At 42.8% G+C, this 12,050-nt stretch overlaps 2 protein-coding genes across 3 annotated transcripts in view; one reads left to right on the top strand and one right to left on the bottom strand.

Moving 5' to 3' along the window:
• The window catches only part of LOC105448219 (pleckstrin homology domain-containing family G member 5-like), a 90,855-nt gene extending 85,419 nt beyond the window's left edge, over nucleotides 1-5,436 (top strand). The window contains exons 15-23 of one of the 2 annotated variants that reach the window (XM_011686678.1): nucleotides 56-322; nucleotides 629-844; nucleotides 1,209-1,429; nucleotides 1,526-1,702; nucleotides 1,789-1,991; nucleotides 2,546-2,775; nucleotides 3,016-3,310; nucleotides 3,396-4,713; nucleotides 4,843-5,436. In XM_011686678.1, coding sequence (XP_011684980.1) covers nucleotides 56-322; nucleotides 629-844; nucleotides 1,209-1,429; nucleotides 1,526-1,702; nucleotides 1,789-1,991; nucleotides 2,546-2,775; nucleotides 3,016-3,021 — 1,320 coding nt within the window. In that variant the 3' untranslated portion in view covers nucleotides 3,022-3,310; nucleotides 3,396-4,713; nucleotides 4,843-5,436. Of the gene's footprint in view, nucleotides 1-55; nucleotides 323-628; nucleotides 845-1,208; nucleotides 1,430-1,525; nucleotides 1,703-1,788; nucleotides 1,992-2,545; nucleotides 2,776-3,015; nucleotides 3,311-3,395; nucleotides 4,714-4,842 lie in introns of those variants that run through there. The other variant, XM_011686677.1, reaches the window with a different exon arrangement.
• LOC105448220 (leucine-zipper-like transcriptional regulator 1) lies at nucleotides 5,082-11,768 on the bottom strand. Its single transcript, XM_011686679.1, has 12 exons — nucleotides 11,247-11,768; nucleotides 10,703-11,011; nucleotides 10,484-10,598; nucleotides 10,180-10,346; nucleotides 9,897-10,098; nucleotides 9,258-9,611; nucleotides 8,665-9,106; nucleotides 8,401-8,579; nucleotides 7,976-8,260; nucleotides 7,711-7,893; nucleotides 7,126-7,553; nucleotides 5,082-6,326 (listed from the first exon to the last, which is right to left on the bottom strand). The coding sequence occupies exons 1-10, from the start codon at nucleotides 11,381-11,383 to the stop codon at nucleotides 7,774-7,776; spliced, it is 2,310 nt and encodes a 769-aa protein (XP_011684981.1). The 5' UTR covers nucleotides 11,384-11,768; the 3' UTR covers nucleotides 5,082-6,326; nucleotides 7,126-7,553; nucleotides 7,711-7,773.
• Nucleotides 11,769-12,050: the final 282 nt, after the last annotated feature.

The raw sequence follows: 12,050 nt of genomic DNA, 5'->3' as shown, positions 1-12,050 counted from the left end.
TGAAAACGCGCAAAATAAGTAAAGCGCAAGTTTATCAGATTCGTTTCGCGCTCAGATCAAGTCCGTCGACGATTTCGTGGCATCCGTGAATGCGGCGCTAAGAAGGAACGATGAAGCTGCTCAGTTGGTCCAAGCGGCCTCGCGTCTGGAGTACTACGACGTCGTGGATACCAAAGGGCTCGACGAGGAAGTGGAGAAACTGATAAGGATGTACAGCCATCTAGATATTACTACAGTACCGATGCCCGGTTGTCCAAAGGACAGTTCGAGGACTCTCATTCGGGAGGGAGACTTGAAGTTAAAAGACTCCACCACCAGCAAGGTAGATCGATAATGGAATGTTATAACTTACTTAGTCGATTGAAAATTGCTTTTATGTCGTAAAATATACACGCAGGAATATATGGTGCAAAGAATAATGTACGTAATTTTCGATAATAATCTTTGAAACGATAAAAAATAATTTTACTGCAATTTGTATTTATTTTACAAAATCCTTACTATAAATTTCGTCGAATCTCCATTTCTGTATTTAAAAAGCAAGCAGAGAATCTGTCAGATTACCATTTAACTTGGAAAAACGGTTTGTAAGCGGTCAGATACGATCCATATAATTATCCCTTTTTAGATGGAGGTGCACGTACTATTGTTAACCGACATGCTACTGATCTGCAAACTGTCGACGAAAAAAACGTTGAAGATCATTAGACAGCCGTACATTGTTGATCGCATACGGATACATGAGGTCAAGGAGCCGTCTAGTCTGGGATTGGTTTATCTTAACGAGTACGGGACAGTCTCGGCCGCTTTAATCCTCAGCGCCGGTGACCCGAAACTAGCTAAGGTAACTCGACAAACAGCCACCGCGAATTACGACGAGTTTCACGGGACTGATTCACCATCCCGATTTAGATTCCGTTTCGTAGTTCGTATCCTCGCCAACGACGGCTTTCACTTAATTAATGGTAACAGCTAAATCCGTTTTCCACTTCTCTTCTCAGATCATACACGCGCGATGTCACAGAATCAATTAAACTGCAACGGAGTGTAATTTAATTGACTAAAGTGACGTTGACATAATTGGCCGATGTCAGCGAAACCTGCACAGAAATTAATTTAAATGCTAGAAATTCCTTGATGCCCATAAAACATCTTTACGCTTACTCACGTGAAAATTTGTTTCGAGCTAACGGCACTGCTTTTTCCAGTCGTGGATGAAATCGTTGGAACAGGCCCAGAAACATTTCGCATCGATGAAAATTCCGTCGCTCGTCGGTGAGCCCGTGATGAATCTGGCGTCTGTCAGCAGGCAGCCGAGCACATTGGGCGACGGTGATTTCGAAGTGGAGGAGTATGACGGTATCTTCCCAAGAACTCCACGCGGCAGTAGCCGAGCTTCGCACGTCAGCAGTCTCGCTCACAGTCACAGGTACGTTGAGCGAAGAAGAAAAACTGTACGCGTCGAAGTCGAAAATAATTTATTATCCGTGACTGTAACGTAATGAGATTTCTCTCGTTTCTCTAGTGGTAGCATGGAGATGGAAGGCGCGTCTCCAGGCAGCAGCAGCTTCCTGCCGAGCTACAACCCCAGCAGGAACATCAGCGTGGAGACGAACGAGCAGCCGCGAGCGTCGAGCTCGCTGTCGTCGGAGGAAGGCGGCGAGTCGAGCTCCGGGCACAATCACCGATCTATGCACGTGAGGTGAGAGCGTGATCGACTTCACGACCTCGCGGTAATCGCGACGAACGTTAACGTTTTTCATTAAAACTAATTTGCAAACCCACCAGGCGCTCGATGATGAGTAAATCACCAACGCCGAACACGCTGAGCGTCCAGGTGCCGTACTCGAGTCTGGGTCAATCGCTGCCCAATCTGACACTGGCCACCTCGCCGCAGACTTCCACCGTGTCGCCGACGCCGCCGAACTCGCTGCTGATCGTGCCGCAGATGACCAAGAGCAAGGACACCCTGCTCTCACCAGGACACCGAGGTAGCAATTATCGACGCGGATCTCTCTCCGTTTGTCGCGTTCTTCCGAGGCCGAGGCCTTTCGTTGAGGGCCCTCTCTCACACGCGACGTAGTCACGCACGTTAGATGCACGCAGATTAGATCATAACGTGTAAATTACTATCACAAGTACGGATCGCCAAGCGCTCCTCTATTTCAAAACCATTTTAATGCCATTTGCTTGTTAGAAACAGCGGAATTGTCCATTCGGAGTTACGAGAGGCACGAGAGAAATGAACATCAAGGTTGTAATGTAGTTTAGTGTAGATTTTATTGAACGTAAAATATTGACGTACACGATAGAGTTATTTCAAATGCAGATATCGCGTGCTCGAGAACTTCAAACAAAACTGTTAAAACTTGTATTTTATCTTCTTGAAGGGAGAAAGCATGAGAGAATCTCTCCTAGAATTTTACTGAGTATTTATTTTATTCACAACTCAAGCCTAATTCATCTCATTTATCGAATCCACAAAGTAATTACTCGTAAGAAGATCGTAATATTTGCTAAGCGGATATCGACGATGTGCCACCAGGTATATCCTACCCACCGCCGTCGCCGCCGCGAGGTGCTCTCAGACGGGGGTTCGCGTTACCGCAGTCCCGGAATCCGCCCTTGTTGAAAACGAGGCACATAAACGCGTCTCTGACGCAACCGCTGCAGGTGACTATGGGTAATTCTGATAACGAAGTCATCGAGGAGAGACGGAGAAAGCTGGATCCGTCGCAGAGAGTACCGTCGACCAGCAGTATTGTCGAAGAAAAGGTATAACAGTTTTATTTATTAATTCTGAGAGAACTTTGTCAACTAAAGTTTTTAATATAATCGAGAACTTAGAGTTCTGTAAAACAATGTTCGATATTATTTGTTAATTTTCTATAATTTATATTATTAAAGGAATTTTTTTATAGCTGGTTAAAATTGTTATTAATTTTTCATTGTACTTGAATTTTGATATTTTTTTCGGGACGTTCGTCAATAACAAATCGCTATTATTGCTCGTAGAAATGACCTGCGTGTTAAAACTTGAAAGAAGAACTTCCCGAATGTTTGGTATGGATCATATCATCGACGTTGGATGTACGTGTAAAGGCTCGACGTGATATATAGTGCTCGACGTGAAATGTAATGCTCGAATGTACGTGATAGTATGTAATGCTCAGCGAGATGCATTCTGCTCTCTGTGTGGGTGCCGCACACACTTTCACGCAAAAAATTCGAGGAGCACTGATCTTCGAGGATTAATTTTCTCGCACTCTTTGGAATTCTACAAAGGGAGTCAAACAATACATTACAATCGGTAAGACGTCATCAGTAAAATATCGATAAAATGATACCGATAAGAGCGAAAATGTCCATTAAAAAAAAATGTTCCGCCTTTATAGATTGGGGCCATTCGAAATCAACGTGTGAAGTTACCACGGCCGTATCGCTACTTTTATCTCGTTATCTCCTTGTAACTCGTAGATGTCTTTTCTTAATAATTAAATCGAGTCCGAGTTGCCTATGATTAATATCGCATCGTCAGCTTTGAACCGCTGCGTGTAATATTAAACGCAGATTTTGACTTAGACTTTTAAGCGACGAACAGAAAGGCCTACTTAGAGTAATTACATTAAAATTTCATAGTAAATGTAGGGCCACAGCTAGCGTATAAGACGCCTTTATAAAGGAGTTCATTTAGGCGCCTAACGATAGAACAAAAGATATTTGAAAAATCGAAGAATTGAAAATTGATTTCGAGTGAGGAAACCAGCAATGTACAAAAGTTGGCGTCTTTCTTTTTCCGTTTCCTAATGTTGGGCACAATTGGCCCATCCAACGACCAAAGAAGAAGGAGAAGATCTTGAGTACAATTGCCTTGTTCAGGCTTAACTTAATGAGGAATAAGAGCGTAGGAAGACATCGAAATCTTTGAAAATAGTAGATTTTTTGCTGTTCATGTAAAGAAAAGCCTCAATTTGACGCTCGTGCGTTGCGATGCGGTGCGGTGCGATACGGAATCGATATCGCGCAATTCAGACATCGAAATGGAAACGGCAGCTACTTCGACCGTTCTATTTGGCTAATATTATTTCTGCCTAAAAATTTATTTTATTCTCCGTTCAATTATTTCGTTACTTTTAATAAGAAACAATTATGTTAACACATTGCAGTCAACGTGCAGTCAAAGATCATGAGGAATGTGCCGTAAAACGGGCCATTGTGCTATTTTCTGGCGCATCGCTCTCTAAAATTAATATTGAATAATAAAATAACGCAACGATTTATTTAACGTCGTAGAAGCTTTGATTGTAGCAGATCATTCATTTAATCGAGGAACAAAATGAAAAATTACTTTAAATACCTCCGTTTAAATCTTTCTTATATTTTTTTAAATTTTTTCTTCTCTAACGTCCCCCATTTTTCCCCTTTTATACGGCGTCCTTGTGCGATGCGCAATTGGCACATTGACTTGCGCAACGGTCTTGATGGATGTTAGAACTTAATAGATTTAATAGATGGGAGAAATAATAAACCTCTAGAGATCTTACCTAAAAGAAAAATCATGGACGTAACAGATGAATGAACGACAGTTATTCCTGCAAGACGTAAAGTAAACGTAAGAAAGAAGCTAAAGTACGTTATATTGAGCGAACGAATATCTCGAACAGATATGTATGTCAAGAGATATGTGTCATCTACAAAACAATATATAGCAATGTACATGCAACAATCAATTGCGTTTGAAACTTTGAAATGGGACTAACATCTGCTTCGTCCTTTTCGCTTGGCTTAATACTTTTTAATTCTACTTTCCGTTCAATTATCTCGTTACTTCCATGAGAAAAGACAACAATTATGTCGAAATGTTATGTGTTGTCAACGTGTCGTCAACGTGTCGTCAACGTGTAGTCGAAGATTGTCAGAAGGATGTCAGGACAGGCCGTAGACGTTGCGCTGTTTCCTGGCGGAAACGCGCCTTGGAGTGGAAGGACAAAGGACGAAAAAAAGGAACGCAAAAGAGGGATGTGTTTACTTTCAAGCACAAATCCGATTCGACGGCATCTCGCTTCGGGATGAAGACGACCTCGCCGATCGCAGGGTTGACCCTTTCGTCTCGATCGCTCGAAACGAAATTTCGCCAAATCAGATGTGTATTCAGAGTAAATAAGTATCACCTCTAGAGATAACATTATAGGTACAATAAAAATGTCACCTGTCTAGAGATAATATTACATAGAAGAGGAAGAGAAAGGAGATACAGAGAGAAACAGAGCAATGTGATTTTATACACAAGCTCCTGCTGTTCGGTTTCTCTCGTTCCCTCGATTCGTGTTGTTTGCTCTTGTAAATTTGAAGAATTAATTACTTCCACGAGAATACGAATCACATGTATGTACAATTATATTCAAGATTAAAATATAATTTATTAATCAAGCGCGATTATTGATGTTACCATCCATTCTATAATTCCTGAAGTTTTTATCTTGAGCGGCACTTGATTGTGTGCATCACTAATGCTGCGATCTCCCTATAATTTTGGTTTTGTAAATTTTTAATCGCAATTATCGTTCATCAATGAGGCCAACAGCAGTAATAGATTGAATGAAATACAGAGTTTCTGTTTTTGCAGGTATAATTGAATTTATTATGTTATATTCGATGAAAATATAGGCGCACTTTGCAATTTGACTCACACTGATGTACAGTCTAGACTTAATTAATTTACCCTCATATTTTAGTTATAGAATATCTTATATCAACAATTCTGAAACATCTTGAAAATATGTTTATCTCCAACAGCACATACGCATAAAACATTCATTTGTATCGATCATTCCAATATCCCACCTGCATAAAATGAAATTATTTATATATTACTATTTATACTATGTATATTACTTAAGCCCATAAAAATATTTTCTGTGTCTCATATATAATTACAAAACGATCAACGATTAAGAGATACGACGGAATAACACGATCGCGAGTACACATAAATATGTCGTAACAATGTTTCCTTTAGCACAAATAGACATTTCATATATATTTTATTACAAACTCTTCAACATATATAATAAAAACGTGGAAACATGTAGGCTTATCGTGGCCACCATAATGAGATACCATTGAAAATTGGTCTGTTACGAAAATTTACGTCACTTAAAAAATTCGCTGTGTCGTAAAATATCAAAATAAAATTGTAAAATTAATAGTACCTTACGGACTGAGCATTTAGGTGTTTATATCGAACGCACGAGCAATTAATAATGTCAACATTTTCCAATTTCCTCCGGGCGTGAGACAGGCCGGTTCAGATAGATCAATAATCCCTGAAAATTCAATAGGTTTTTTAATCGAGCTCTCAATGCTATCTCATTGGTATTATAGCCAAATGCTATAATATATCACAAAACTCGGGTATAAAAGCAGGAGTAAACAGAAAGCACAGAGATTAATTAAGGTTCTGCAGTCACGTGATTGGCCAAACTTTAGGCCCTTACACTTAAAAAATGGCTCGAAATAAAAAATCACATGTATGCAATTCTTGTTGCTTAGTTTTGTTTTCCGCATACTTTTCTGTCGTTATACCCAAATTCTAACATTCTGTATAAATAAATATAATCAGTACAACAATTGCTAATTAGGACATACGTAATAACGTATATCATTACTGGAAGTGATATTAATGTATCTATCCTGGTGAAATTTTTCTTAGATTTCTTCGCATAATTTTTTTTCTATAATAAATTTCAAAATTTTCCGGAATTAAAAAAATATTTTAAAATTTCTAAGATTTCTCATTTCGTAATTTCTGAAGAAAACAAAAAAACTGAAAAATTAAGATATTTTTTTGTTAATTTTCTCTCACGAATTAAAATGTGAAAAATTCTTAAATATATTATGATATGAGAATTTTTTTCACCAGGGTATGTCTATGAAAAATGATACCTTGGCGCTCATCTGTGTATAATATCATGTCTAATGTTGTTACACATATGGACACAATCACTACACTAATATTATACATCGACTTTCCGCGCAATTTTGCATCATGCAACAAAGACTTCTATGACACAGCTCGACGATAATCATCGCCGTTTCATTTAATATTAACACAATTCCAATTACGGGAACAACTTTCTAAGCCCGAGGTCCGAAAGGGCGACGACAGTGCGTTTCAACATGTTGCAACTGACGGAACAACGACGGGTAATAGTGGACCATTGGTGTTGCCTCCTGTCGTCGTCACAACGAGACGGCGCGTCCGGGTGATCAGCGTTGCATGATGACGACGATGACGGTGACGACGATGATGGTGACGACGATGACGGCGTGGACGGCGATGACGATGACGACGAAGACGACGACGATGATGATGGCGATGACGACGGCGACGGCGGTTCATCCTGAATCGAGGCAGAAGACGTGGCTGTTGACAACGGCAACAGAGTTTGTATGTCCGATGTCAGGCAAGATTTAGCCGCGTGATCGAGATAGCAGTTGCCAACAAACAGAATCGTTCGTCCTATGAGGATAAAATTCACTCGGCACAGTTCCTAGAACGAGAAAATTTTGGGATATCATTACAGATTCTTTTAGCATCTTTCTCGTTTAGCCCTGCGTAATATTGATAGTATCTATGGCTCTAGCTCATAACAAAATATGACAATGTTGAGAACAGCAGAGAATTTTTTTTTAGATAATCATATTTACCTGAAAACTGCACGGCGATGGTAAGTCCCAGCTGCACGGACGACGATCTGAGAGAGAAATCCGTCAGCAATCATTAGTCATGTCTTGACACGTTCTGGCATCGCTGCGTTCATCGGCCAGAGCATCGAGAATATCCAGCAAGAGCTCGCGGCTTAATTGTCTTAATCTTGGAAGCCTAGCAACCTGAATAAAATGCGATACATGCGTATAAATATTAACGATGTTATACATCAAACGTATACAGGATCTGAACATTTTTTTTTACCTTGCTAAAATGATGAACTATCAGATTCAGGGCGTACTTCTTCATATCGGTAGCTTGCATCCTATCGGCCGCCTCCAGAATCTGTATAACATTCTCGAAAGTAACGTTCATCTCGAGATTCTGTTTGCAAAACGCCTGGAGCCGGTTGTTCGTGAAGCCATAGAACGACGGCACGGTGAACAGGTACAAGGAATCCTCGGGTGGCATCGAGACATCCGCGAAATAAATGTACCTCATCAAGGATTGAAACGATTCGGACGACGGTATCATCTCGCCAATTTGTATCTGCGTAAAAGTCATCACATTCGCGTTAATTTATAATTGTACATGTGAAATATTGCACTAAAAATCTCGCTCTTGCCTCTCGTTTAACGAGAGATTCGTCAGCGATACGTGCTTTCCTTCAATAAATTACACGAACTTACGTTCACCATATTATCTTCGGGCATGAAGGATCGAAACATTGCTTCGAAATAGCTGCATCGCGCCGCAAGGATGGCCTTGTGCGCCGGTATCGGCTTACCGTTCAGTTTTAACGTGATGTCGCAAAATTCCCGACCGACACTCTTCAGAAACGCTTCCATATCTTGCTCCATGCTGGTTCCTAGCGCGAGCAAAATACCATAACGTAAGAAACTATACTCTACGGTAAAAAAAAAAAAAACGCGTATCGCGCGTGATATACCTACCGGTGATAGATTCGTATTCGTACTTCGTGAAAGTTCTACTCTGCGGCATCTGCCGACGCCTGATGATCTCTACCATCAGCGGTTGATCCAGAGTCTCGAACTCCTGGCTCATCACGATCAGATTGTAGTTGTTTTCCTTCACGACGAAGCTAAGGCAAAACTCCTTTATGAAGTGCAATCCCAGCTGCACGGCGTTGCGCAACGCCTCCAAAACGTTCTTGTGGCTTATGGTCGCCTCGAGGTAGTTGACGCACAGCTGTTCCAATCGTATCATATTGAACTGTACGGCGAGGCGATACACGTCCATCATAAGAAGTACAATGCGATTGCTCTGCGGATCTTCGACCTTCTCGTCCGGTCCTTTGGTAGGATCAATACGATCGGTGTAAATGTAGTTTAACACCATTTTGAAAGCTTCCGGCTCGGCATCTTTTAATCTCACCTGCAACGCGAAAGCCGAATTTATGAAACTACCGAGAAATATAGACAAGATTTTCACAGTAAATATATTTCGTCAGTTATATTTTTTTCTATCTTTCATGAACTCGTTAAGTAAATATCATTTTTTTATTTTTTATTTTGACTGAATTTACCTCCAATAGCGGTAGTTCCTTGGTGGACACGTTAACGAATTGTTGTTCCAAACACTTGTCCCGCGATTCGCGCGCTTGCCGAATGCGCAACCGGAGGAATTGCGAGCGCGCCGCCACCATGGCTACGTGCGCCGGTATCTTGGTCCCCAGCTTGCCCACTATGAATTCCACGTCGCAGAAGAGGCTCATACTCAGCAGCCTGCCGAAATCGTCGTGCAACGTGCATTTGGGATACGACGAGAATTGGAAGCGGTACATCTCGGCGGAGCGTATGTTGTTGTCTATGGTTCCCCCAAAAATGAACATCGCATCTCCAATCACGGCGGCGGCGTGGAAAAGCCGACCGGGAGGTACCTGTAGGCGCGTATTTATACATCATTAAAATAAAATCTCTTGCAACATATGTCATTGTGAAAGACAGATGCATCAAGGTGAAGCCTCCAGACCAAGCAAAGAGCGCGAACAAATTAGCAAATTTATTTGTCAATAAATGTGCATTGCGCCACGAGTAGAATAAGTACAAATTTACATTGAGAAATACGTTCTATTAGTAAATAGTTTGTAAAAAAAAACTTTTTATATTCGTTCCCGTCAATAATCGTTTGCCTTTGCTTGAATTCATCTTTGCTAGTCACCTACCTCGCTATCTGTGGACGGTAAGAGAACGTTCCACGTTTGTGTATCGAGATCGTAACAATGAAGATCATTGGACAGAGCCGAGTCAGCCGCACCGCCGAAAACGTAGAGATGACGATCGAAACTGACCATCGTATGACCGTATCGTCGTGCAGGAGGCGGCGGCGCGCCACGCAATATGTGCTCCGTCGATATGCGTGTCCACCTAGAAAAGATAAATTTACAATCCACGCGAGCTCGCGAATTACGACGTAATGCAATTTACGCGCGTTACAACGAAATTTACCGTCTCTCCTTGAAGTGAAACTGGAAGAGGCTGTTAGTTGTCCTAGCTCCGCTCTGCCCGCTGAAAACGAACATTGATTCTCGGGCCACCGTGACGGGGAAATTGCAACACGTCGGTGGACGTTCGCCGACCTGAACGACCTCCTCCCACGCTTTGAAATCACCAGGCTAATGACAGGCATCATCGAATGAGTGTAATTAAAACTGATATATGGATTTATGTGAACTTAATATCACATATTTATTAAATATATTTTGGAAACATTTATAAAGCATCTATTAAAAAAAAAAAAAACATATCCTACCAATAATGATATTGTCCACATATCGTTCAATCTGGCATTGCCATCGTAGCCCGCAAATATCCATAATTTATTATCATATACAGCGGCACCGTGAGCAGATCTGGGCACTGGAGTCCTGTAAATGTATTACAGTTAAATAAGTTTGATTAAAAGAATACCATAAAATAAAAGAGGAAATGTTAGAAATGAGGAAATTCTTGCGATATAGGTGATACTTGCACTCCAATAAATCTCCACTCTATCCACTGAGCAGTCTGGAAGCGATACTCGAACAGATCATTCTTATTACTAAGATTGGAGTTGGAGTGTATGTCCCCGGTGTAACCGCCGAACACGAACATCGACGAGCCGTGAACCACTGCGGAGTGGTGGTAGCGCGGCGCGGGCGGGGTGCCGGTTGCAAACGCCCTGCCCCAGGACTTCTCCTTCACGTCGAAGCGCAGCAGATCGTTCAGCATCCTCTTGCCGTTGTCGCCGCCGAAAACGTAAATAGCATCCTTGTATCCCACGATGGTGTGCTTGCTGCGCCTGCACGGAAGAAGACGGAAGAAAAGGGATAATCAATCGGATTACACTGTTGACAGCTACTTCCTGCAAGTCTATTCTCGGAACGCCGAACAAAAAATTTATCTGAACGAACGTATAAATATAAATTGCGTCGAGACATTGACGCCTTTGAAAATTGTACGTGGAAGCAGTACGGAATGGGGAGAGCTGGACTCGTACATGAAGCAAGTGCGGGCGGACACCGCGGATTGCCTACCTGGCGCCGACGAATTCGTCGCACTCCGGCATGCGCCGCCATCGGTGCACCGTCTCGAACGGGCCGAAATCCAGGGTCAGACACTCGGCGGTCGCCACGTTGTCCATTTTCGCGCGGCCGCGGACGCGGCGTCTCATTCAACGGCGGGGTAGACGCGGACCTTGGCCCACGGAGCTTAACCTACTACGACGCTCCTCCGCGTCGGGCTCGGCATAACACCCCCGCGCGCGTGCGGGCGGGCGGTCGGAGGGACGGGATCAACGGCTCTTCCGAAGTCAACGGCTGGCCGCGGGTACGGCCTGACGAGGAGACGTACTTGACGCGCACCCAGCGAGAGACGGCGAACGCGCGCCGTTCGGTCTCAGGCCATCGCACGGAGCACGGCGCGCGAAATCGCTCCGCTGTCCATCCGGATCGGCGTGCTCACAAACGTCAAAAACATGTGTGCCGTGACTGCCGTACGCGCGTAGATCGGCGGAATCAATAACCGGCCGTCCCTTCTCTTTGTCAATTCCCTCCGTAGTCCGAACGTATCCCACTCCCACTCACACTGCTCACACAGCGCTTTCGCCAACGTGACGTAAAAAATACCACCCTCCTCCCCCCCTCCCTGCCCGTCTGAACCGCGCTCGCCACCGCGCACGTCGGCATCAATGAAAATTTGCATATAGCTATACGTGAAATCATTGAGGGGTCGGGCATATCGGGCGGAGCTGTGTGCGTGCATGTGTGTGCGGTTTGACGTAAAATCTTCAAAATTTCTCTAGTTAAAGAAGAATTATGAATGAAGTTGACATTTTAACG

Source organism: Wasmannia auropunctata, unplaced genomic scaffold, assembly GCF_000956235.1.
Source record: "Wasmannia auropunctata unplaced genomic scaffold, wasmannia.A_1.0 LD336088.1, whole genome shotgun sequence".
NCBI lineage: Eukaryota > Metazoa > Arthropoda > Insecta > Hymenoptera > Formicidae > Wasmannia > Wasmannia auropunctata.
This window is presented reverse-complemented; position numbering and strand designations above follow the sequence as displayed.

Excerpts from the sequence above, each read along its gene's own strand:
- LOC105448220 (XM_011686679.1), bottom strand. The coding sequence starts at position 11,383 with ATGAGACGCCGCGTCCGCGGCCGCGCGAAAATGGACAACGTGGCGACC. Across the intron at positions 9,107-9,257 it reads AGGAACTACCGCTATTGGAG|GTGAGATTAAAAGATGCCGA; the intron begins GTAAATTCAGTC and ends TTCGCGTTGCAG. Across the intron at positions 8,261-8,400 it reads CCGAAGATAATATGGTGAAC|ATACAAATTGGCGAGATGAT; the intron begins GTAAGTTCGTGT and ends ACTTTTACGCAG.